Here is a 26,870-nt window from a genome sequence, read left to right as displayed (position 1 = left end):
AACACGTATCCTTGTAATTGCGTCGTGGATGTCATTCATAAGCTTCCTTAATTTCTTTATCAAAATTCGTGCAATTGTTATTTTAGAAAACATGGATAATGAACCTAACTTATACTTCTTCCACAAGGTGTGCTAAATTAGGTAGAACAACCCAAAATTATTTCATACTATCGTAATCAAATCCAAATACACAAGCTTCAACTATGGCAGCTTTAGTTAGAGATGCAATGGTACTTTCTTCTATTGATTAATCTTGCTTTAATTTTAGCTTTCGTGTTTATTAACATTCTAATTATGTTTTAAGGGCTATATAAGCTATTATCTTATGAAAATTATGCATAACTTAAAAGAACTTGGTGTTAGATATATATTATTATGAATATTTTACATAGGTTATTTGTGTGGACGGTACGGTGGGAAATATTTTTTAAACTAACGTATATACGGAATTAGTTTACAATATAGCATTATTTGTGGAAATCGCTCCGTTGAAAGGAAACAAAATTGAAAAAATATAATGACTTTCGGAGGAAAATACATCAGAAAGTAGCACATGTCATTTTTAGTGTTTATTTTAACATTAAAATATGTTGTCAAAATCTTTTATGCATTCTGGGTGCACATAGAGGTAAGTGCATCTAAGGCTAATTTTGTGCTCATTTATTTATTTTATTTATTTATTTTTATTTTTTTGCGCATTTTAATAGATTAAATTGAACGAATATCCAATGAGTAGAAATACCTTTGAATATACCATACACCCGGATGTATATAAAAATTTTCAATATACTATGTTTAATATACCCAAAAGTTGCAAAAAAATATAAAACGGAGGTAGTATATAGATTGATAATGAGAAAAAATAATTGTTACAGCCGTTCATGGCACGGTATACTTATCTAGTTATCTAGTGTCATTATTAATTGAGCCACACTATTTAACCTTTTCGCTCATAGGTTCTTAATCACGTTTCTGCAACTAAAAGTCTTGACATTAAAATAAAATTAAAAATACACTCCTAATTAATAATGACATGACCTCATAAATATGATAACTATCCACAATCCAATAAAACGAGAGGTTACTTGTGGGTTCAAGAGGCTTCTATAACTATGAGGTACTCTCTAGATCAGTTGCCACCTTTTTTTTAGCTTTATTCGTTTAAAATATATACTTTGTATATATTCTTGCAAAATCATAATATTCTTGTTGCCAAATAATCAAGGAAAACTCCTTCAAATAAATAAATAAATAAATAAATAATCAAGGAAAACAAATAGTCAGTGTGCTCAAAAGCTTTCAGTAATCAACTTTGGGGAGCTGCTACCATGGCTTTAAGAAATGCAACGGTACGTTCTATTATCAAGGGAAAATTTATATAGATTGTTATGTTGACAATTATATAATGTAATGTTTGCAAGAAATAACACTTTCGATACAATTTTTGGCGTAATCTTTTCTAAAGAAGGAAGGCATGTTAAAACCATTTGTTGATTATTATAATTAATGTTTAATTTTACTTGTTTCCCGTATTTTAACTTATAGCTAGCTACTTGTATGTATGCTCCCTTAAGAGGCTGTTTAGTTCACCTGATTTTAGCTGATCTGATCTGAACTTATTTTTCCTGATCTGATCTGATCTGAACTTATTTTTCCTGATCTGATCTGATCTGAACTTATTTTTCCTGATCTGATCTGATCTGAACTTAATTTTCCTGATCTAATCTGATCTGAACTTATTTTTTCTGATCTGATCTTATTTTTTCTGATCTGATCTAATCTGAACTTATTTTTTCTGATTTGACCTTATTTTAATTATTTCAATATTCTACTTTTAATGTTAATTAATATTAATGTTTAATTATTATTATTATTATTATTATTATTATTATTATTATATTATATTATTTATATTATATTATATTATATTTTTATTATTATTATTATATTACTATTATATTATATTATTATTCTTATTATTATTATATTATTATACTATATTATATTATATTATATTATTATTAAAAATAATAATATTATTATTATTGTTAATGGAATTGTTTCTAAAATTTCAAAAGGTGAGGTTTCTGGAAGATGGAGCAAAGGTGGGATTATTAGTTTGAATTTTCCTTTTTTTATTTAAGCTTTTATATTTAACTTGTTTCGTGTGTTTAAGTGTTTTTTTATTCATTTGTTCCTCTATTGAACCTTTTTTTTTATATAAAGAAAAAGACTCTACCGAGTCGGAACCTCTCATAGGTTCTTCCGACCCATGTTAGCGTTAGGCTCCTCTATTGAAGCTTGGAAGACATGATTTGGGTCACGCACGAATTATACTCCGTAAGTAAATTAAAAGTGCCAAAAAAAATAAAATTTTCCTTTTTTGACAATTTTTTCCATGTACAATGACTTTATTATCCATATTACTATAACATAATGAGCCCACATTTTATTTATAATCATAACTTAAATCAATCAACACAATATAACTACAACTTTATATTCTCAAAACTACATGTTCCCTTAAAAAATTATCCCTTTAAAGATTATCCTTTAAAAAATTAAAAAAATTAAAAAAAAGTAAAGAACAGAAAAATAAATACCAAAAGTGGCGATATTCCCCATGTTCTTACCATCTTCATGTTCTTTAATACCATTCCCATTTCTAGAATGACGGTTTTCAAAGTGAAAAAAAAAAAATCAATCCTTACCCAAAATCGTCATCCGGATCTACCTGTTATTATGAAATCCCGTGCGCCGGTAATTTGTTCACGCCGATTTTCAGTGTTCTACTGAATGTTTGAGCTACATTGAGAGGCAAACAACATTTTAATGAGATAAATTGAAAGAGACAGACAATGAAAAGGACGATGATGTTCTTCTTGAAGACCAGCCGTACGGTATGTAATTTCTCAATTTGAATCTTCCTCTTTTAAAGCTTCCACGATCTATCCACCAACATCAGTTTTTCAGATGTGTTAATTTTATTATCCTAAGATTTTGATTTTTATCTGAACTCACATTTTTCTTTTGTTTAATTTATTTATTTTAAATTAATTATTCTGTAATCTGAACTAGGTTTTCTCGGTACTGTATTTTTACTGCCTGTCAATTCTAGAAATCTGAATTGGGTTTTCTCTAATTATCTCATTTTATAATAATTAATCTAATCTGATAACCGACAATTAATGGCGCATTGACTATATCCTAGGAAATGAATACCAGACATGTATTTGCATGGTGCATGGTTGGCTATTTTTTCTTTACATATCAAGTATTGTTTTATTCCTGAAAAAGTATTGTTTTATGACTTTATCATAGAAATCTGCATAGTTGACTGACAAAAATATTAATTGGGAGTGTTGGTAGTTTGGTACTACGGTTTTTTTGTGTATATATATTTTTTCGTATTGCAATATTTCTTACCTACAACACATCAATCTCTCCCAAATTTTGTCCTTATGTTGGTCATTGTAGTAGCTTGCTCGTATACAATCTCGTTGATAGGTAAATACCTTAACTCTTTATTGTTTTTTTTATTATATTTTCATAATTTCGTCTACAATCACCACTTCATCGGGTAATTTACTAGTTACGGAGTATATTATTGTTTCAATTGAATTTTTATCTAAGGAGGAATTATTTAATTTTCAATTATTATGTTGTGTAGTCAAATTATTAGTCAAATTGATGATTGTATAGTAGGTGATAAGATGATATAACATTTTTTTTTTGAAAATTATCTATCGATTGTCACCTTGTTATTTAACGTTTACAATACTTGTGATTTGTGAATTGTTTACGTTATGGGTTTAATTGTTTAGAGTTGGATCATGTATTATGCTGGTGGTTATGGGGGTGGGGCCGGTGGCGATGAAGGGGGTGCTCATGGGGAAAACTGGCAAAGGAGGAAAAGAATAGAATCATCTAATATTGGAAATCTTTTACTATACTTGTTATAAATGGTCCATGCTATAATTATTTTGATAACACTTTAATTATTTTGGTAATACATATAGTGTCTTTTTTTTTTTTTTTGGTGACCATTGCTATAATGATTGATAATACTTTATTTTGGTAATACGTATAATGTTAATACAGTAAAAGAAGAGATGAATTAGTAAAGAGCTTGTCCACTAATAATAGCATCAAGTAAAGAACTTATCTATTTGAGATTCAATTATTACCACTACTTTAGCCAAATTCAAGCTACCGCTAGTATGTAGACATTAGTGATTTACAAACCCCCCTCCTCTCCCCACATGGCCTCACACACACAGCAAGGGAAAAGGAGGATATCGGGGTTGCATGTCTTTTATAAAAGTAAATAAGGAAAATAATTTAAATGGTGGAGTTTGGTTGCGTTGATTTGAGGATAAATACTATATACATAAGAAACGTAGCGTATATATTTATGTACTTATTTTGATTATTAATATCTTTCATGCATGAAACTAATAATTTTAAAGTGCTCTTGATCATAGTGTAATGGCTGGTAGGGTAGCATGGTCTGATGACAGCACAAAATTTTTTTTGGACATATGCTTGGAGATGAAAGCGGGTGGACTATCAAAGGTTAATTGGGATAGAATAGTGAGTACTTTGAACGTTAAAAGTGAGAAGAATTTCAATATTAAACAAGCAAGAAATCATTGGGATGATTTAAGGAAGAGGTTCAAAATTTGGAATGAAATGGAACTCAATTGGACCGGTCTTACATTTGATCCTATTACTGGTTGTGCTGTAGTTGAACAAGATGATAGGTGGAATATATTTGTGAAGGTACGACATTTTGTTTATCCATTTTGTTGCATTATGACCTCTACAATGCTAATTTATTTTAAAATTTATTTAATCGAAATTTTGTGCATTTATGCAGAAACATAAAGGTATGCTAGCGAGATTCCTAAGGAGACCATTGCCTCATCTAGAGAAGTTACATGCACTTTTTTCAGGGTCTTTTGCTACTAGCAAATGGAGTTTTCTCCAGGATTAGGTGGGGAACAGATTGGTAAAGAAAATGAGGAAAGGTCTGGGGACAATGATGAAAATATAGGAGATATGGAAATAAGTAGGGGAATAAATAATTCGGATGATGAACAGAGCATTTCACCTCCTAAAAGTACCTCGTTGGGGAAACGTAAGAGTGATGGGTATACTAGTAAACTTAAAAAAAACAAGAGTAGTAACATTGAATCTTGTATAGAGTTGTTGAAAATGTCTATTGAAACTAATTGTAAGCAATGGAGTGGTAATAAGTATAAAGATGTTTCAGACGCTCTATACAATATTGAGGCTATTGTTCAACAAGGAGAAGGATTTATTTACCAATGTATGAATTTTCTTCATCATGGCGATAATGCAGATTTCTTCTTAGGTCTCCGAAGTGATGATCAGAAGATAATGTATTTGAAGACAACATTTCAAGATCCAACATTGGGTGGTCCTTAATTAGGTTTTTTGGGGTGATAAGTATATGAAGTTAACTTTGTCTTATGTTTTCCTATGACTTGTTTTGCACTTTCATATGTTCTTTGTTAGTTATTTGATGTTGTTCTAGTTTTAATTAAGGTTCCACATATGAAGCTACTATTTTTTCTGACCTTTAGGTTTAAATAGCTTCATATGATGCTATTGCTTTTCAGGTTATCTAAGTAAGAAGCTTTAGCCTTTATTTTAAAAGTCATTGTTGATTTTATTTTACAAATTGAATAATGTTGGTATTTTGTTGGTTTATGTTGTAGAATGGATAACACACTTCCAATGTGCTTGATAATTATCGCATTGGAAGAGCTAAAGAGACTTCTTACACCAATTGAGAGATTGCCTCTAAGGTTAGGTGGAGAATCTGGTAGCGAATACATAAACAGACTACTACATGCCCTCCTGATTTATGCAAAGAACAATTGAGATTAGATATAAACATATTTGTGGATCTTGTTACTTGCATGAAAAATAAAAATTTATTATCGGATGGTCGTTACATATCTGTGGCTGAGCAATTAGGAATATTTTTATATATCATGGTTAAAGGCAGTTCTTATCGTAATGCTGCCGGTCGATTTCAGCATTCTATTGCAACAATTGGGTTGTACTTTAAACAAGTACTGGAAGCAATGGTTCATTTGTCTACCGAGATCATAAGACCATACCAAAGTTTGACCGTGGTGCCAAAAAAAATAGGTGACAGCACAAAATATTGGCCATATTTCAAGGTATTAAGAAACATTATTATTATCTTGCATTGTCATTATATTATTTTATGCATATGCAATATATAATCACTTATAAAATGTATCCTAAATGTTAATGAACTATTAGGATTGTGTTGGAGCATTGGATGGGACTCATATAAATGCAGTTGTAAGCGATGATGATGGTGTGGCACATCGAGGGCGTAAAGGAAAAAAAACATGGAATGTTTTGGCTGCCTGTTCCTTTGATAGGCTTTTCACGTTTATCAACGTTGGATTTGAAGGTAGTGCTCATGATATTACTGTATGGAACCATTGCTTAACTGCACCAGAATTTCGATTTCCCCATCCACCTCTAGGTATAATTTAAAATAGTGTATGTTTTTACTCCATACATGACACTATACTAATATGTTGTATAACTTTATTTTGTAACAGGAAAATATTATCTAGTAGATTCTGGATATCCGAATACCGTTGGATATTTGAGTCCAATAAAAGAAAAAGATATTAGAACCCATTTGCCTGAATTTCGAAATGGTCCACCACCACAAGGCATGCTTGAACTTTTTAATTATCTTCACTCTTCACTTCGAACAACGATCGAGAGATGTTTTGGACAATTAAAAGGTCGATGGAAAATATTGACAATGATGCCACAAATGGACACTAAACATCAATTGGCAATTATGGTTGCTACATTCACACTTCACAATTTTATTCGATTACATGAGTTGGATATACCCATTGATAGTGGTATAGAAATCGAACCAAGAGCAGATTATGATTTGTTTAACGAGAATCGTAAAGCTGTAATGAAAGAAGTACAACTTAATATAGCGAAGGAAATTTGGAACGTCTTGTAATGAAAATTATATTTGTAAACATTTATGATTTGGAGCTTATAATGAAATTTTAATTATTATCGTTTATTGTTTGTGCTATTTAATAACATAGACAATGTTGCTAGTTCAAACAAACGATAAAATCAAATCCGATACATCACAAATCAATAATAATAATAATAATAATAATAATAATAATAATAATAATAATAATAATAAATAAATAAATAAATAAATAAATAAATAATAAATAATAAATAATAAATAATAAATAATAAATAATAAATAATAAATAATAAATAATAAATAATAAATAATAAATAATAAATAATAAATAATAAATAATAAATAATAAATTATAATAATAACAACAACAACAATAATAATAATAATAATAATAATAATAAGGGTATTTTCATTTTTACCACCTTCAAATAATGACTTTGTCGAATTTACCACCTCCAAAAAAAAACATTTACTTTACCACCTCATAAAAAAATTAAACATCAGTTTTACCACCTCATCTGAGCTCAGGTGACGGAAAACGCTTGTGGGGCCCAGTTAACTGTCACTTCCCTCCAATTTAATTCTTTTAAAATCGATTTCCCTCTGTCTCCTCCTTTTCTCACCTTCCACCTTCCATAATCAATGTCTCACCAAATTTCTCACTTCCTCATCAATTTTCGTCTCTCTTTCCTTTGATTTTTCTTGATTCTCACTGTAACTGCTTCTCTCTCCTTTGAATTTTCTCTTTCTCTCTGTAAAAACTGAAACCCTAGATCAATTTGGGTGGTTGAAATCGAGCTGGAACCACAAAATTGCAACACATCAGCTTCTCTTGTCATCTTCCACAGGGTGAGGGGACCAAAAGCTTGGTAATTTGCTGACAGAAATCGAGATTCCTGACTATAAGAGGTACTTTAAACCCTTTATTAGTACATTTCGTTGGATTTATGGTTGTCAATTGGGGTAAAGTATGCCTTTTTGGGGAATCTGTGAATTAAAGTATTATAAACCCTAATTATGCGAATCTTTGACTGAATTAGAGTGTGCATTTGTTAAATAATTAGTTAATTAGATGTACTTGGTTACTGTTAATTTAGTGCATAGTCAATGTGAATTGCTTTTACTTGCTGTAATTGGTGAATTGGTTTTTGTTGTTTACTGTAATTACTGAAATTGGTTATTGTTGTGTGTGCTTTTGTTGGTGTTGTTACAGAATGGACACAGTGGACTTAAAAATTACAGTAGGGGGTGCCTTTATACCTTCTTTAGCTGGTAAAAATAGGAGGGTGTTAACTTGGGATGGTGGGTGGGTTTATTGGATGAGAAAGGTGGAAAAAAATAAGATAGATGTACACTTTTTGAGGCAAGCAGCTATACATGGGTTTGTGTATGTGAATGTGAAGGTTCCTAGGGGGTTTAGTTGCTGGTATAAACAAAAGGGCAAGTCTTGGGTGAATGGTAAAAGGGAGCTTGTTGATGGTGAGGTGAATGGTTTCCTAGAGTCGGTGAACAAAGAGGGGGCATGTGAGATGTATGTTACCAGTCATGAGCCAATTGAAGGGACTAACAAAACACCCTTCAAATGTATATCTGGGAATGAGCTAACCCCTGCACAAAGGAAGGAACTGAAAAAGAGGTTTGGTGGGCCTAAAGTATACAAACCCAGCCCAGAACTTAGTAAGCCCACTGAAGAAGAGCCATTTAGGAGAAGACCTAGGTTAAAAGGCATTGTTATACATGACAGAGAGGCTGAGGAGAGGCTTACTAGGGCAGAGAAAGTGAATGCTAATACACATAAAGGGAAGGGTAAACTCACTGCTGCATATAAGGGTAAGGCTAAGGTTGGGGATGAGACTGGAAATTTTGCTAATTTAGTGAGAAAAATAAAATAAAGAGTGAGGAGCTTAAGGGATGACAGTGATGTGTTTAGTGATGAGGATGGTGATACAGAGTCTTCTGATTCTGAGTTGAGTGATTTTGAGTTAGAAGTTGATGAGGGAGAGGAGGACTTATACTCTGATGATGATGAACAGTGGTTGAAGAAAAATGTAGACCATATTAACAGTGAGGTGAAAGGCAGTTTGAGGGGAGTTACTGAAGGAGGGGATCAAAGTGATGATGAGGACACAGGGTTTGACATAGAAAGAAATCTACAGAAAATTGAAGTGAGGGTTGAAGAGGAGGCAACTTGTGATTCTGATGAGCTAAAGAGTGTGGAAGGTGATTCAGATGATGATCAGGGTAGTGTTACTTGGTTTAACCCTGAGACAGACTTTGAAAGGGCTATCAAATTTGTAGTTGGTCAAAGGTTCAGTGATGTGCAAACAATGAGAAAAGCTTTGAGACAACATGCAATTGAAAATAGGTATGAGTATTACCTTCTTCACAATGATTCAAAGAGGCTAACAGCATATTGCAAAAGGAAATGCAAGTGTGTGTATAACAAGAACAGTTGTAGGATAGTGAAGTGTACATGTAGTAAGGGTGTTAGGTGTAGGTTCAAGTTTTATGCAACAAGGCTTGTGAAATCAGAGGCTTGGCAAATTAAGACACTAAGGCTGAAGCATAGGTGTGTTAGGAGTAAAATGAACAACAAGGTGACAGCAGAGTTCCTTGCTGACAGGTACTTGGAGGAGTTCAGGGGCAACCCCAGATGGAAGATTAAACAGATTCAGGACAGGGCCTTGAATGACTTGGGGATCAAAATTACATACTCCAAGGCTTGGTTGGCTAGAAGCAGGGCAAAGCTTATAATATATGGCTCTTCATCAGAGCAATACTCAAAGGTTTGGGACTATGGGAAGGCACTGCTGAAATGGAACCCAGGGAGTGAGTGTAATGTGGTGGTGGATGATATTAATGAAATTGAAAGACCAATTTTTATGAGGATGTTTGTGTGCTTAGCTGCACTTAGGGATGGATTCATTTCTGGTTGCAGACCAGTAATTGGGGTGGATGGGTGCCATCTAAAAGGGGCATACCCTGGGCAGATCTTGGTTGCAGTTGGAAAAGATGGCAATAATTCCATCTTCCCAATTGCTTGGGCAACTGCAGAGATTGAGAACAAGGACAGCTGGTGCTGGTTTCTGGAGAGCTTGCTCAAGGCACTTTGTGTGTATGACCAAGGAGATGGCTTGACTTTTATGTCTGACAGACAGAAAGTAAGTGGGTTGTGTTTGTGTTTAAATTACTTTGCTTTATTTGAATTTTCTGTACACTAACTTGTTAGTTTTGCCTTGTGTGTAGGGTCTCATAGAAGCATTTGCAGATGTGGCCCCCAAAGCTGAGCTCAGATTTTGTGTGAGGCATATTTGGTCAAATTTCAAATTGAAATTTCATGGTGCAACTTTCAAGGAATTGTTCTGGGCTGCTGCTAGGGCAAGCACTCTGGTAAGCTTCTATTTAGGTTCTTTTATGTCAGTTTTATGGTGAACTATAATGTATGCTAGGAACATTTAGTTTTGCACATATTTACATGTCTTTCTATTTTGTGAAAACTGTATGCCATGTGTCTATGTTGTGTTGAATGGTTGTCATGTGTGTGGTTGTATCAGTTTGAGTTTGAAGTTGCTATGGAAAGTATCAATTTTTTGGATGAAGAAGCATACCAGTGGTTGTCAAACATTGACCCCCAGCACTGGTCAAGGCATGCTTTCTCTACAAACTGCAAGTCTAACATGTTGTTAAACAACATGTGTGAGACATTTAATGCAGTGATTAGAGATGCCAGAGACAAGCCTATTCTAACTCAAATGGAATGGCTTAGAAGATATATGATGAAGAGGAGTAATGACAAATGGGAGGCAGCAAAGTCTTGGGAAGGTTTACTAACCCCATTTGTCAACAAAGTCTTTGATGAGTTGGAGAAGTATGCCATGACATGTGAGGTTACAACTTCAAGGGATGAAATTTATGAGGTGAAATACAAGGATGATCAGTGCATTGTGGATCTGCAAGAGAGAAAATGCACTTGTTATAGATGGGAGTTGACAGGAATACCTTGTGTCCATGCATTTGCTTGCATAATGGACAAAAGGGATGATCCTGAGTTGTATGTGCACCCACATTACTATAGGGTGACATACTTGGCTGCATATGAGAACCCAATACAGCCAATGCCTGGCCCTAAGAATTGGGAAAAGGTCAAGCTCAGACATCCTTTGCCACCTATGCTGAAAGTGCAGCCAGGAAGACCTAAGGCAAATAAGAGAAAGCTTGAACCAGGGGAGGGCACTTCTGCAGCACCTGAGGGCAAGAAGCCAAAGGTGATGAAACAATGCAAGAACTGTGGTGGGTTTGACCACTTTGCCAAAACATGCAAGGCTGAAGCAGCACCAGAACAGCCTAACCCACCTGCAACAAATCCAAAGGGTGGGAGGCCACAGATGCAGACTCCTTGGCTTAAGGAACAAAGAAAGAAAAGTGAAGAGAAAGCAGCAAGACAGGTATTTTGTGTATTTTGTGACTTGAGTGTATTTAGTGGCTTTGTTTCTGAGTCTTGTCATACTGTGATTGCAGGCTGCACTGAAGTTGCCACAATATCAGCCTCCAACAACAGCACAGGCTGGGTCAAGTAATGTTGCACCTGCAACTGCTGTGTCAAGCCAGCCTGCAACAAGAACAAAGCCTTTGCCAACTCAGCCTGTTACCAGGAGCAACAGGAGCCTGAGTCAGCCCACAAGAGTGCCAACAACTACTCCTCCCAAAGTCAAAATACAGACCAGGTCCAAGCTTCATGTAATGACAAGAGAGAAGGACAAGGATCTCAATCAACTGTGACCCTAGGTCTACTCATTAGTATTTTGTAATAGACAACCAAGTTTATTTGGTAGTTGAACAATGATAGTTGAACAATGATTTTGCACAAAGGTGCCTTAACTTTTGTCTCAGCCAATGTAAAACAATTTCAAACATTGTGTTGCAAGTACTAATACGAATTGTGATATGTTTCTACCAAAAAGTTCCATTTCTCATTGATTTTGTTAAAAGTAGTACAAGAAATGTCATCCCAACATCCACACATAATAATTCAACAAAACACAACATAAGTTGGGGATTTATTTTTGTTTCTAAGCATTCCTAAATGAACCTAAGATCTAAAATACATAGCCAGTACCAAACCAAAACAACAAAACACAACAATAGCATGTACTGTGAGCATTTTCTTTGTTGTTGCATTCCTGCCATGCACTTCCTTGATCATCTTCTTCCTGTCTGAGCTAAGAGCTTTGCATTTCATCTTCAAGCTGTCAATCTCATTGAGCAAGCACCTCCTTTGTCCACTAACATCATCAACTTCCCTCTTCATGTCATTCAGCTCTCCCTTCATTAGTTTCTTGTCCAGCAGCAAGTTGTTAATCACCTCTGTTTGCCAAGGTGTTCCATATGGTTGATCCACCCACTCAAAAGCTTTACACCCCCTTGACTCAGTCACAGGATCATAGAATTTGCAGGTCCTAAACTTGCGTCATGGGTTCTCCCTAGTCCAAGCAGTCAGCCTAGACATTGGAACTCCACATTGGCATTTTTTCTCTTTTGAGGGTGACATGCTAACTGAAGACATTCCCATCTGAAATTCAGTAAGAACAAGAATGAAATTAATTGTATTTGAACACAATCACCATAATATAACCCTAATTTCAGTAGCCAATTCACATAACAAAAACCCCCAATCTAATTTAATCTTACATGAACCCTAAGTATTTTAATTCAAATTGGGGTTTAATTGACCTCACAAAACGCCCAATTTCAATTACTCTTAGCAAATGCAACAAAATCACGCAACGAATTGCCAAAAAATTACAACAGAAATCACGAAAATTGCTAGAGAATTAACGACAATGGCTTACCTTTTTGATGCTTGTTGTCGAGGAGTTCAATTGATTGTTTGATAATTAGAGGGTTTGGGATTGTTAAGGTTGCCCAAAAATACTGATTTGTGAAGAAAATCGCAAAAATTAATCTCCAATCTGCAAGAATTTGGTGTACAAATGAAGAACTAGGTTTAAATAAAAGGGAAATCGAGAGAAATTTGGGAAAAAATCAAAAACTAGCCGTTATACTGGGCCCCACAAGCGTTTTCCGTCACCTGAGCTCAGATGAGGTGGTAAAATTGGTGTTTAATTTTTTTATGAGGTGGTAAAGTAAATGTTTTTTTTGGAGGTGGTAAATTCGACAAAGTCATTATTTGAAGGTGGTAAAAATGAAAAAAACCCTAATAATAATAATAATAATAATAATAATTTGATCTGAACTTATTTTTCCTGATCTGATCTGAACTTATTTTTCCTGATCTGATCTGATCTGAACTTATTTTTCCTGATCTGGACTTATTTTTTCTGATCTGATCTGATCTGAACTTATTTTTTCTGATCTGATTTGATCTGAACTTATTTTTTCTGATCTGAACTTATTTTTTCTGAAATAAGTAAAAATATGGTGAACTAAACAGGGCCTAAGTCATTAGTACTCTCAAACTCTAGGCAAAACAGGGGTATAAACTGAGAACAAACAAACTAAAATATACAAATTTTTTTTTATTTAATTTTGTAGGCTAAAATGCTCAAAGGAGTGATGCCCGTTTTATCAAGGAGCCGTAACGTAGGGACATTAACACCAAAGATGAAGGCATATACGCCTACACTAGCAGGCGAAGAGGTTCAAACATGCGTTGGGATGGTCCGTTCCCGTGAAAGGAAGAGCATCAAAGATGAATTGTTGCCCAAGGGTAAACCCAAGGGAGACTATGTTCCGGTGTATGTAGCTATAGGAATGATAGGACTGTCCGTAACGTTCGGACTCATGACCGCGAAGCAAGAGCTGTTGTATGCCCCGGATGTTCATGTTAAGAAGAGTAGGAGAGAAACTTTGCCAGAGGTGGTGGAACCTGAAAATGTTGTTCATGAATCTGAGGAGTTTGTTAAGAATTCTTTCTTTAGGAAGATTGCTCATATTCAAGAGATCAAGGAGCATGTTGTTCCTAACCCCATTGCAAGGTATGTACGTATACTCGGGGTACCATACAATGTTATTTTGTGATGATCTATCTAAAAAAAGTTATCACATTTTATATTTTGTATTTGATAGTAGTATTTAATGTTATTGAACCGTTAATTTTTGTATAACTTTTCTAGTCTACTTGGATAGCTATTCTAACATACATTTGATGACGGGGCTAATCGTTGTGTGATGCAGGTTGTCACGAGAGGAATCGCTGAAGACAGTGGGAGTCGACCCAAAATGAAGTGGATAATTCTCATGGCTGATGGACTATCTCGAAAGCCTAATTGATCTGCATAGTGCATTTCTGTTGTTAATCCAAATGTGTTTACAGGGCATGATCATTTTCTAGTTCTGATACATAGAGGTTAGAGGTTTACTGGATTGTATATGCTTTGTACTTTGTACAATGGAGTTGCTTACTCCCTTAATGTTTGACTCATATAAATATAACTTTGCTTTTCAGTAACGTTCAAAGCATTTGGTCCCTGGTGAAAGATTTTTATTTATCTGTACAACTATTTATCCATAATACTCTCAAGATTCTCAACATCCTCTATAAGTCTGTATAGCATAATTCATATAGTTGAGACTTAGGAATATGTTTTATACTCTATCACGCTCCTTCACACAAGAGCCCGTTGGGCTTGAAGTGTGGATGCAGCATGGGCCCTCCTCATACCCAGCGCTTAATATTCCACTTAAAGGTGGGGGGTAGATTCGATTTGAACCTGCGCTTAATATACCATGTTGAAGGATCATCTCAACCAAAAGGTTAAGCTTATAGTTGAGGCCCGGGAACATGTTTTATATTCTATCATACATATGTCTTCCGTATAACGAGTGAACTATAATACAAGGTACCAAACTATCATGGTTGTTGCAAATTGGGGACTCAACTTTCAGAAGTAGCAAATTGGGTACTAAACTAAGGGAGAGTACCTGCCGAAGAGAATATTCCTGGCACATGACTTGTAATAATCGGTTTAAGCCAAAAAAAAAAATTTAATGAAATTCGAAAAACAGAGTAATGATGAGGGTGCATTGGTACTGGGATTGGATGCCTTCTCATATCTCGATGCTCCAGCAACTTATGGCGGGAAATGCTTCTTCACGAAGCTTCCCTTGCAAGCTTTCCAAGAATACCCCTTATTTCTCCCTTCTCATTTCATACAGCCTTTAATACCCATTTCCCTATATAAGCAAGTAGAAAGGAGGGGGGGAACCTTCAAAGATTTTCTCCATTAAAAAAATACCAAAAACATAAAGTTGCAATAGAATATTCATGAGTTGGCCTGCCATTGATCTATTTGAAGAAAGACACCGAGAAGTAGCGAAATTAACTTCAGGATAAGGTATATATATTCCTTTTCTTTGTCTGTTTGTTCATGAATCTTGTGTTGGTTGGTTGATGTTTTCTTCATAAAAGTGTTAGTTTGTCTTTTTTACATGAGTAAATAATGTTTTTTTTTGCATGATTTTGTTGCAAAAGTGTTTGACTTTGATTCAACTAAGCTATTAATCTTGATTGTTGTGTTGTATTTGTTGTTAAAAAAATTGAGAATTTGTTGTTAAAAAATGGAGAAAAGTTTATTTGTTGGTAGTTTGTTTAAGAGAGCCATAGTGTAAGAAGACCTCACCGACTTTATTAAAAAATGTTGGCCTTTAGGTATGGACGCCCTTGCTGATGCACACCCTCTATTCAGCCAGCAGGATGTGTTGGTCACCCACATCTTCACGCGCCTGCTACGGGAGGACCAGGCTAGTGTCGAAAAAAACTGTAAGAAGTGGTAGGTCTGGTGGCACCTCCGCCACCTGAACTTCAGCTACTCTTTTGGTGGCCCAAGGGCTAGCATACAGGAGTGGATCCTTCAATGATGGCCGCGACCTCTACGCGTGGTTGAACAAGGACATGATCGTCTATTTTGATGGTTTCCCACTCCTGTTCAAGGAGTAGGCGTAGGGGGCTGGGGTGTCTAGGTGCAGCATGTTTAGGCTTTTTTTGAGGGGGGATGCTGCTAGTTTAAGCTTATGTTGATCCTTTTTTTTTTTTTTTTTAAAATCTGATGTAAAAATGAACTGTTTTTAAATTTCAACTGTCATGGCATAAGTAGGTTTTTGTGTGACAAATTTGGAGATGTTGGTACTTGTCCCTATGCTATGACAGTGTTAAGAAGTAATAACTGTAGACTGTAGTTGAGCCTGCCTTTTGAATGGATGTAATGAATATTTTTATGAATATGAATGGAATTATGAATTATCTAAGAACTTGTCCATCTTTATTGCTTTGTTTAGTTTAACATTGTTGTTTATATATATATGCACAAATGAATGATCTGGAAATGGAATTTTGAACAATATTCCCATGTTTGTATAACAGATATGATGCATTTGAAACCTTGCATAATAGTTCATCATGGTGGGGAATGGGTTGAAGCTGGTGGTCAAATGATTTACAATGGGGGGAGGGTCAATTCATTTGATGATATACCAAAAGATGTTGATTCTAGCTATGTGGAACAAGTAGTTGACAGCTTAGGGTATACAGACGTAGTAAAAGTTCACTTTTTGGACCCTAGAAAGGATTTTCAATCTGGTATAAGATATTTGGGGTTTGATACTAGGTCTTGTGATCCTTTCATTTCACTATTACTGGAGTTTAGGGTTATTCACCTCTATACAGAACATGAACTTGGACATGTTACTACTGACATAGGTACTGGACTAGGTGGCCAAGGTCCTTTGTTGAACTTCTAAATAGTGGTGTGCCTAGGTGTAGTGATCCATTTATAGACTATGACACTGAAGGCTCGAATGAAGATGATGTAGAGATTATGAATGCCAGAACAAGGTTGAGTCAGGAGAAATAGAAGGAGAAGTCCTATGACGATGAATTGGTGATGTTGAGAAGGCTAGCAGAATCTAAGGAGAAAGATCCAGCAGGATATGCAAGTGATTCTAAAGGACTTAGTGAAACATATAGCCCTAGGGGTCATCTGATGCAGACAACTGTGGTTATCTAGTTCAACCTCAGATTAAGAGAGCTAATGTCAAGATGGGAGGATGTGAAGGGAGCAGTGGAAAGTTTTATGTTGGTCAGTCATTTGAGAATTCAACAACATTCAAGAAAACTGTGACTAACTACTGTATTGAGACTGGTAGAGACATACAATTCACTAGGAATGACAAAAATAGGGTTGGTGGGTGTGAGCGTACTTGTGGGAGGGCACCAAGCAGCAAGAAAATAACAGCTTCATGGGTTGCTAGCTGGAATTTCCAAACCAAATTCAAATTGAATTTGTACATGAAGCTGCATGTTATCAATGAGACTGTGTGGCTTGAAAAAGGGCTTAAAGTGAGTAGGTACTTGGCATACTAAGCAAGAAAAATTGGGCAAAAACTCATTGTTGGTGAGTATGAAAAACAATTTGGTCTTCTTCTAAGATATGCAGTGATAACTTGTTATTTGGAATGATTTTAGGGTGGTTTTGAACCTCGTTTTCGTTATTATTCGGCATCAAAGTTCATTATTTATCCTATTTTTATGTAAATTTTGTACCATCCATGCTTCACGGGTTGTTTGTGTTTTTGATGTAATGTAGCGCTTTTAAGCACTGTGAAGGTAATCAAGCATGAGTGAGCAAGGAGAAGGGCGAGCTTGGTTGATAGAGCTATGGAGGAAGAAGGATGAGTGCCTTAAAGAGAAATGAAAAGCTTTTGAAATCTTGAAGAGTTGTTTGCACAAGGGTCAACTTTAACTGATCATAACTTTTGTTGTACTCAACATTTGTTCTTTTGCTTTAATAAAACTGCCCCTTACGTTTGTCTTCCAAAATAAAGGGTATTACTTGTCCAAATTTACAGTTATTTATTTTAAAATGGATTTTTTGTAAAAAAAAACAACCTATTAAATTCCAAAACTTGCGAAAAACTACTCAGTAAAAAAATGTTGTAATTTAGTTACATATTAAAATGTAAAATGTTGTAATTGACTACCTCCCACAGGATTCTCAACCTTGACTTTTTTTCTCCGGCGTTGACCAAGTTACGTGACTCATAATGACTCATTTTCTCCATTTTTTATCCCTAAATTTTCCCTCCACAAGCATAATCACCAACTCATGCCCCTGCTCCACCACATACACCAAACATCACCCATAACACATGCAAATCGTAGCCTAGCCATATCCCTTCTCTTTCCCACAACACGACAACAGAAGCAACTGCTACCTTCACTCACCACCAGTAATCAACTCCAGCTCGCATCACAGCCACAACTCCCATTCATTCGCCCTTTCTACCCATTAGAGAGACCAAGTTAGTTTTTTTTATCTTTGGTAGGCTCGACGACGGCTTATCATGCAGCTGAAGTTTTGAGAAGTGACAGGCCAAAAATAGTGAAACTAAATATGAATGCCAATGTGTTTGAAAGGATTTACTTATTTTTTGAAGCTCTTAAGAATGGATTCATAGCTGGTTGCAGAAGGTTCATTTCCTTAGATGGTTGCTTTTCTCAAGGGGCCTTTTTGGGGGTCAGCTTTTAGTGGCTACAGGGAGGGATGGGAACAACCAGATGTTCCTAATAGCATGGTCAGTAGTGGAGGTAGAAAGCATAGATACATGGACTTGGTTCTTAGAAGTTTTAGCTTCTGATTTAGGTACTTATGGGAGGGGGAGGGCAAGATACACTTTCATGTTTGACCAGCAGAAGGGATTGCTTGTTGTTGTAGCTAACACATTCTCTGAAGCTGAGACAAGCGTTTGTGCGAGACATGTGTACTGTAATTTCAGAACAATATTTGGTGGGGTCTAGAATTCATAAAGCATTTTTGGAAGATTGCCAAAAGTACAACTGAGAGAGAATGAATTTCATGCAAACATAGAGCTAATGAGAGGTATTTCAGTGGCTGCAGCTGAAGATCTCTTGAACAGAAACTACAAAAAATGGTGCAGGGCATTTTACAGCCCTCTTTCAGTTGTGATAGTGTTGACAACAACATGAGTGAGGTTTTCAATGCATACATTCTTAATTCAAGGCATAAGCCCATTATCACCATGTTAGAGGACATAAGGGAAGGTTTATTGGAGAGGCTACATAAGAAGAGGGATCATATAGCCAACAAAGACATGGTGTTGTGCCCTAGGATCCAACAAAAGTTGGAAAGAAGCAAGGTTTGGGCTAGGGGTTGGATTGCATAATGGGATGGTGGGTTTAAGACAAATTTGTTGTGAACCTTGCTGAGAGAACATGTAGCTGCAGAGTTTGGCAAGTAGGTGGCATCCCCTGCAAACATGTTGTAGTTGCAATGTGGAATAAGGCAGACCATCCTGAGCCATATGTGAATGGCTATTTCACAAAAGCAACTTAGTTGAAGGCATATCAGCACTTGTTAGAGCCTTTAAATAGACCTCAGGAATGGCCAATTAGTTATGACCTTGTCTTGCCACCAAAGCTGAAGAAAATTAATCACAGGCCAAAAATTAAAAGAAGATTGCAGGCGGGAGAAGTTATAGCAGCAGGGAAGCTCAGGAAGACAGGTGTTGTCATCACCTGCAAACTGTGTGGTGTCAAAGGCCATAATGCAAGAGGTTGCAAAAATGTTGCTGCAGAAGACAAAAGCAACAGTTCAAACAATGGGAACTCCACTTCTACAACAACAACAACAACTGTTGAAGCTCAACTACCCATGCATATGAGGGGGGTGGGCATTTACACTTACCCAAATGGGTTTCAGAGAGTTGCAATAGTAAGTAATAAATTCATGTTATGATGTTATCATTATTTTAGAATTTTGCCTTAATGTAACAACCAATATTTCCTGCTGTAGGGTGGTTTTAACCCACAAAATCATGTTCCTGCACCTACACCACAACTTGTTCAAAGGGCATTTTACTCTGACTATGAAGGGGAGCAAACTGTGTATTCTTTCAGTCAGGAATATCATATATCTAGCTAACAAACCCAGCAAGAACCAACAACTATATCATCACAAGCACTGCAGGTAAGTTAATAAAACAAATTTTATTAAATTTCTTTGCCAAATTGCAACAACTGAGTACATTTTCAAATGACCTACATGACCTAGCAAAGCAGAGATAAATCAACAAGCATTAAGGTACCATAATAACTACCTACTGCTTACATTTTTCTTTGCCTAAAATAAAAGTATAACACAACAGATGCAACAACAATTATGCCCCACAGTTGCCAACTCAAATTCGCTCTTACACCCCTTTTGAACTTCATCAATGTGTTTTCTGCCTTCAACTTCCTTGCATATTGGTTAGCTTCACAAAGTTGTTTCCTCATGGCTATCATCTCATGTTTCAAATCTCCTTTTCCTCCAGCAAACCCAATATAACTTCAGTCTGCCAATCTATTGGTGCTTCAACATCTGTTCACTTGAAAAACTTACATCCTCTTCTCTCAGTCTCTGCATCATAATCTAGACATGCAAGGAATCTTCTTCTAGGGTTGTCCTTTGTCCAAGCCCTAGTCCTTGACACAAGCATACCACAATGACACCTCCTTAGGCTTGAGCTAAAACCTGAACTAAATCTTGACATGATCAATGTCTCACTGATCTTTCTTGTTACTATTTCTTGCAGATTCACTCAGTAGAAGCACTATTTTTTTGGAAAAAAGTTCAGACAACAAGCTATGGAGTAACCAAATATCAGAAGCAATCTCTTATATATTGTTCATTGCTTAACTTCTTCAAATGTAACAGCTATATTTTTTAAATGATAGTTGCAATGCTCACTTTGCTGGTTTAATGTATTATGACAATTTATGTACTTCACAAACTTCAAGGCAATGAAAAAAAAAACCAAATTTTCTATTATTTGCTGTTAATAATCGGCTACAACAAGTGAAACAGGTTGAGTACAAAGTTTAGTACTCTAAGTGCAACATGTGAAAGTTGAGTACCCAATCTGCAACTTTGGCAATAGTTTAGTACCCAGCTTTATAGTTCACTCTCCGTATAACCAACATCTTTAACAATGTAAAGTATAATATATTCATCATCATTCCAAACTATTTGATATTTCCGGGATTTTCTAGGACAAAATCTTCATTAAGAAGAATAAAACAATAATTAAGAAGAATAAAACAATAATAAGTGCAATAAATGCTTAGCATGACCTATCATGCTATTATAGTTAGCCTTCACACTAGTGCCCATTTCATGAAGTTGAACTAGTTTGAAACTCTTCTCCCTATTTAACTTGATTAGCAAAATCTTCCAATTTGCTAAATATTTGTTTAGGACAATATTAGTCATTTCTATTGTCACTAATGTACAATTACCAATTCCCATCTTTTGTATGTTGCACTTTCATAAAATGAAAATTGGATGTATAACATCCTTAATAGAAGGGACATCAAATAGATATAGGTGAAAGGACACTACTTAAATAATAAAAGGGGTGCACTCAGTTGTTGTGTCAAATTTGTTAATAGGTGCACTTTAATAATAGTCAGTGTCTTTTGCTATTATTTTAAAATAAAATAGTACTTTTTACGTTTTTTTTTTAACTTACAACACAACCTCGTGACATGTTCTTTGAGGATGAGATTAGATAGCGTAAACGGACAAAATAGCAAAATAAATTTTAAACATATTACCTAACTCTTCCCTATTCTTTGTGTCAAAATTAGTTTGATAAAGTCATTCATTTTCTCTTCTAATCACCTCTAAAAAATGCGTTATAAATGTGTTGCAAGTAATAAACAAGTGAACAAAACAAGCACAATCCTATTGGATCCATACCTAGCTAGTCCAACTGTCCAAGGTTTAGCTCGACTTGGGACAAGTACATATTAATCCCAACAAAGAAACCCCAATCTTGAATCTTCCATATCCATTAAGAAAAATAAATTTTTTTAAAAAAATAAAATAAAAATCATCTAACGCCCAAAAATAGAATAAGAAAAGCTACTATTATCGGAAACATGTAAGAAAAACAAGGAATGGAAAAAATTGAACCCAAAACTCGGGTCAACGAAACGGGTGGGTGAGAAAAATAAAAATAAAAACAAAAAATAAAAATGTACTGTATCAAATAGCGTAGGCAAAATTGACGTGGCAAAAAACCATTGGCTGATTTAACGTGGCGAGTGATATCATTGGTCCGAGTACTTCGTTAGCAGTCCTATTAAAACAAATCTCACTCTTCACTTTTTTTCTTAGATGCGCTTCATTTGCAACTTCTCGATCAATCAATCTAAGGTAAATTTCTCTTACTCTTCTTCTTCATTTCTCACTTTGTAATACTTAGGGTTTTCTGAATCTCATTTTTTGTTGTTATTAATCAATTTTTGGTTTGATTTTTCCAGAATTTGAGCTCTTTTTCAGTGTAATTTGTGTTAATGGAGACGCGTAAAAGGAGTAAGAATCAGTTTGTTGGATTGTTGCTTGTTGCATGCTTTGCGATTCAGCTTTGTGCTGCTGATCCTGTAAGTCAATTGAGTTTTTGATTTGTGAGATTTGAATTATTTTTGTTGATATTGTTGATTGATTGATTGATTTGTTTGTTGATTTTTGCAAATTGGATGATGAACTCAGATCTTTTATGAATCGTTTGATGAAACGTTCGAAGGTCGATGGATCGTTTCTCAGAAAGAAGAATACAATGGTAAATCTCTACGAAACAAATTCTTAATTGCTTGTAGATCTGGATGATAGTTTGATTTATGTGTAAATGATCTTCAAAATTAGCTTGTAATAGTAGTTAATGGTTATTTGACAAATGCTATTTTGATTTTTTATCTTTTGAAGTTGCGATTTTTGTTAAATTTGCCTTGATCGTAGATCTAACTGTGATAGAAGCTTCTGCTGGTGCGAATTTTTAAATTTTTGTAGGTTGTGAATGTCAATGTTAGATGGTTGGTAAGAATGTGAGTGACTTCGATTGTATTTCGTCCGGAATTCTAACAATCACGTGTACTATTTTGAGATGTCGGGAATAATTGACACATTTCCTAAAGTATATTAGATAATGCATATATTCTGAATTCTGAATGTATCCTCACTTTAAGTGTTTTCTGTTGAAATTGAGGTGAATCTATTATGGAGTATTTATGAAGGATTGGGACAATGCGACTATTAATTATGGATAACGGGAGTATTTAATGTCATTATGTTAGGTTGCTTAAACTACACCGTTTCTGAGTGCTTTCAAATAGCCTATTCTTTGATTAATTATTACACAATAATCTCGAATATTAAGCTAATGTGCAAGCAGATAAGGTAATTGTGGAGGGAGGAAATATGGTTAGAGTGATGTTCAATTACAAATTCTTTTGACTTATAATTAAGTTTGTCTATGTGAGCAATACAAGGCCTAGAATATAAATATATAGAGAAGATCCTAGAGCGAATTCAAGCGCGGTTAATCGGTTATTGAATATGCAAGCTACCTTTTACATTTTAATAAATCACATCTTGGTTGAGTATGCAAGTTGTCTTTGATATTACTCGTGTTATGCAATCATCTACTAAAATAGAAAGCATCTCCTTACAATTGGGATTTATGTGTATTGATAATCACACCATGTCGTCACTTGGGTTTTGCGTTGATTCACATAAATATTGAGAAGGCAAAATATCTTCTACATCATTAAAAATCACACCTTGGTTAAGCATGAAACTTGTCATCCAAACTTGTCATCCAAATTATTATACAAGCATCTAATATGGATGAGAATCATCTCTCATTACAAATAGGCATTAAGTGCTGTTAATGCTGGTCACTTTGGCATGACTTGATTCTCGTAATCATATGTGCATCACGTCATGTGTCAATACAACTTTTTTTTTTTTTTTTTTTTTCCTTGTAGCATTCTTGATATATCTTGGAAACTAATTTTTCCTGGTATAACTTGGATGTCACATTTATGGTCCAAATGATAATGTGGATCTTTCTGTCCCTACTTTTGTGTATATTGTAAAAATTGTGTTTGGACTTTCATATTCTGATGCAAGGATTTTCTGTCTCCTTGCTTCCTACTTTCCTTGATTTTAAAATTTGTTTTCTGTAGTAGATAGTTGGCTATGCTTATCTTGCTTAGGATAGTAATGTAATAACTTGATGTACGTTAGCAAAAGAGGGGAGGTGTAATATTTGTAGAATTTCTTATTTCGAAGACAATTTGGCATGGTGAGTGGGGCTGCTTCTGTGCTATGTAACAGTATTGACTATTGAGATCCATGTTGTCCTTTGAATTTGTCTGGTGCAACACCTAACTACCGAAGTGCTGTCTTATATAATTTTGTTTTTGCACAGGTGTATGGAAGCACGCAAAAAGTGAGGGGCATGAAGATTATGGGCTTCTAGTCAGTGAGAAGGCAAGAAAGTACGCCATTGTGAAAGAACTTGAAGAACCTGTTGAATTGAAGGGAAAAAATGTTGTTCTTCAATTCGAAACTCGCCTCCAGAATGGGCTTGAATGCGGTGGTGCCTACTTGAAATATCTCCGTCCTCAGGAAGCTGGTTGGGTGCCAAAGGAGTTTGATAATGAGTCACCATATTCTATCATGTTTGGGCCTGACAAATGTGGGTCCACAAACAAGGTTCACTTCATTCTGAAGCACAAGAACCCAAAGAGTGGAGAATATGTTGAACACCATCTTAAATTTCCTCCATCTGTCCCATCTGATAAGTTAACTCATGTGTACACTGCTGTTTTGACCCCTGACAATGAGGTGAGGATCTTGGTTGACGGAGAGGAGAAGAAGAGGGCAAACCTCCTTTTAGGTGATGATTTTGAACCAGCTATCATCCCACCAAAGACTATTCCTGACCCAGAAGATAAGAAGCCTGAGGACTGGGATGAGAGGGAAAAGATTCCTGACCCAGCGGCAGTTAAACCTGATGATTGGGATGAGAGTGCACCAATGGAAATTGAAGATGAGGAAGCTGAGAAACCTGAGGGATGGTTGGATGATGAACCAGAGGAAATTGATGATCCTGAGGCATCAAAACCTGAAGACTGGGATGATGAAGAGGATGGTGAATGGGAGGCACCAAAAATTGAGAATCCCAAGTGTGAAGAAGCACCTGGCTGTGGTGAATGGAAGAGGCCAATGAAGGCTAACCCGGCTTACAAGGGGAAGTGGCATGCTCCACTAATTGACAACCCAAACTATAAGGGTATTTGGAAGCCACAAGAAATTCCTAACCCTAACTACTTTGAGCTTGACACTCCTAACTTTGAGCCAATTGCTGCCATTGGTATTGAGATATGGACCATGCAAGACGGCATATTGTTTGACAACATTTTGATTGCCGAGGATGAAAAGACAGCTGAATCATACAGGCAGACCCAATGGAAGCCAAAGTTCGAGGCAGAGAAAGAGAAACAGAAGGCTGAGGAAGCAGCTGGCCAGCCAGATGCCATTTCAGGCATTCAGGTGAAAATCTCATCTTTGTTTTTATTGTAAGGTGTTTTTGCTATTTGAGTCTGTACCTGAACTGTGTGGTGTGTTCTCTGTTGCAGAAGAAGGTGTTTGATTTTTTTTACAAGGTTGCTGATGTCCCATTTTTGGAACCCTACCAATCTAAGATTCATGTAAGTAAAAGGATATACATTATTGACTAAATTGCTGTCTAAATTATAAAATGATGATAACGGGTATTCTGGAGGTGTATTAAACCATTTGTATCTTTACAGGAATTGATTGAGAAAGCTGAGACACAACCAAATATCACCATTGGTGTCCTAGCTTCCATTGTCGTGGTGTTTGTTAGCATTTTCTTGAAGCTTCTCTTTGGTGGGAAGAAACCGGTGAGTGTTGCATTACTCTCCAACAGATTGGTTTAAGCTGCACTCATATCTTTTATTCATGTATCCTTATTTTTTGGGTTACCCTGTGCAGGCTGCTGTGAACGCTGCAGCAAGTGAACCTGCTGCTCCAGAGGCTTCAAGCACCAAGGAAAGCAGTGAGGAGAAGGAAGAAGAAGAGAAGGAAGAAGAAGAGAAGGAAGAAGCTGCTGCTCCTCGCCGAAGAACTAGGCGTGAGACCTAGATAGTTTATGATAAATGTGATACTGGTTTTAACATTGTGATATTCTCGGACGTAGTGATACGGCCACCGAAAGAACAGTAACCGATAGTGGTTGCAAGAAATTTTTTGGAAGCATAATTCAGTTGTAGGAATGTAAATGAGGATTTTAACAGGATCTCAGGGACTAGTTTCTCAATGAAAATGGAATTTGCACTCCCTGTATTTTGGTTTTTATTATTGGATATTTAGTTTATTTTATCATGAATATGAACTTTTACTCGGTAATTTTATGTTTGATAAAAGCCGATAAACATGTAGCAATTAGAAGCCGTTGTGATCTGTAGGAAAATGTGTTCTTGTGGAGAAAGTCTCGCCTATAATAACTGGAGTCATCAATGACTAATATTGCCTGAATTTAGAGCATTTTTGAGAAGTGAAGTTCATTGGTTTTGGAACTGGGCCGGACAAATGATAGCAGCTGTGCCTAATTCCTAAGCATGCTGTAACAATGTTGGGAATTTAACTAGCAGCTATGCTACACATAAAATCCTACTGAATTCTAGACAACAAAAATCTATATATTCAAACTTCACCAAATATATTTAGGACTAATCATCAAATACAGCATTGCATACAAACTAATAATGTAGGAAGTACAAATGCAGTTCTGAGTTTCTGACCATTTTGCTGAACTGCTTCACAGAAGAGTAGATATCATGATGACAACAAAATGAGCTGTTCTTATTTTCAAGGACAATTCAAATTGAAACCTTAAAATCCTCTATGCTGAAGCCACATAAAAACACCAAAGGTAC

At 35.5% G+C, this 26,870-nt stretch overlaps 1 protein-coding gene and 1 pseudogene across 1 annotated transcript; both read left to right on the top strand.

Moving 5' to 3' along the window:
- The first annotated feature begins 262 nt into the window (after window positions 1-262).
- Window positions 263-6,676, top strand: LOC110698529 (annotated as a pseudogene).
- A 15,466-nt stretch (window positions 6,677-22,142) lies between these two features.
- On the top strand, window positions 22,143-26,340 carry LOC110698518 (calnexin homolog). The gene is made up of 7 exons (XM_021875965.1): window positions 22,143-22,278; window positions 22,386-22,505; window positions 22,615-22,684; window positions 24,335-25,461; window positions 25,548-25,619; window positions 25,722-25,835; window positions 25,927-26,340. Exons 2-7 carry the CDS (start codon window positions 22,419-22,421, stop codon window positions 26,074-26,076), a joined length of 1,620 nt encoding a protein of 539 aa, XP_021731657.1. The 5' UTR covers window positions 22,143-22,278; window positions 22,386-22,418; the 3' UTR covers window positions 26,077-26,340.
- The last annotated feature ends 530 nt before the right edge of the window (window positions 26,341-26,870 follow it).

Source organism: Chenopodium quinoa, unplaced genomic scaffold, assembly GCF_001683475.1.
Source record: "Chenopodium quinoa cultivar QQ74 unplaced genomic scaffold, ASM168347v1, whole genome shotgun sequence".
NCBI classification, from domain to species: domain Eukaryota; kingdom Viridiplantae; phylum Streptophyta; class Magnoliopsida; order Caryophyllales; family Amaranthaceae; genus Chenopodium; species Chenopodium quinoa.
Note: the sequence above shows the minus strand (reverse complement) of the source record. Positions and strands in the feature narration are given on the sequence as shown.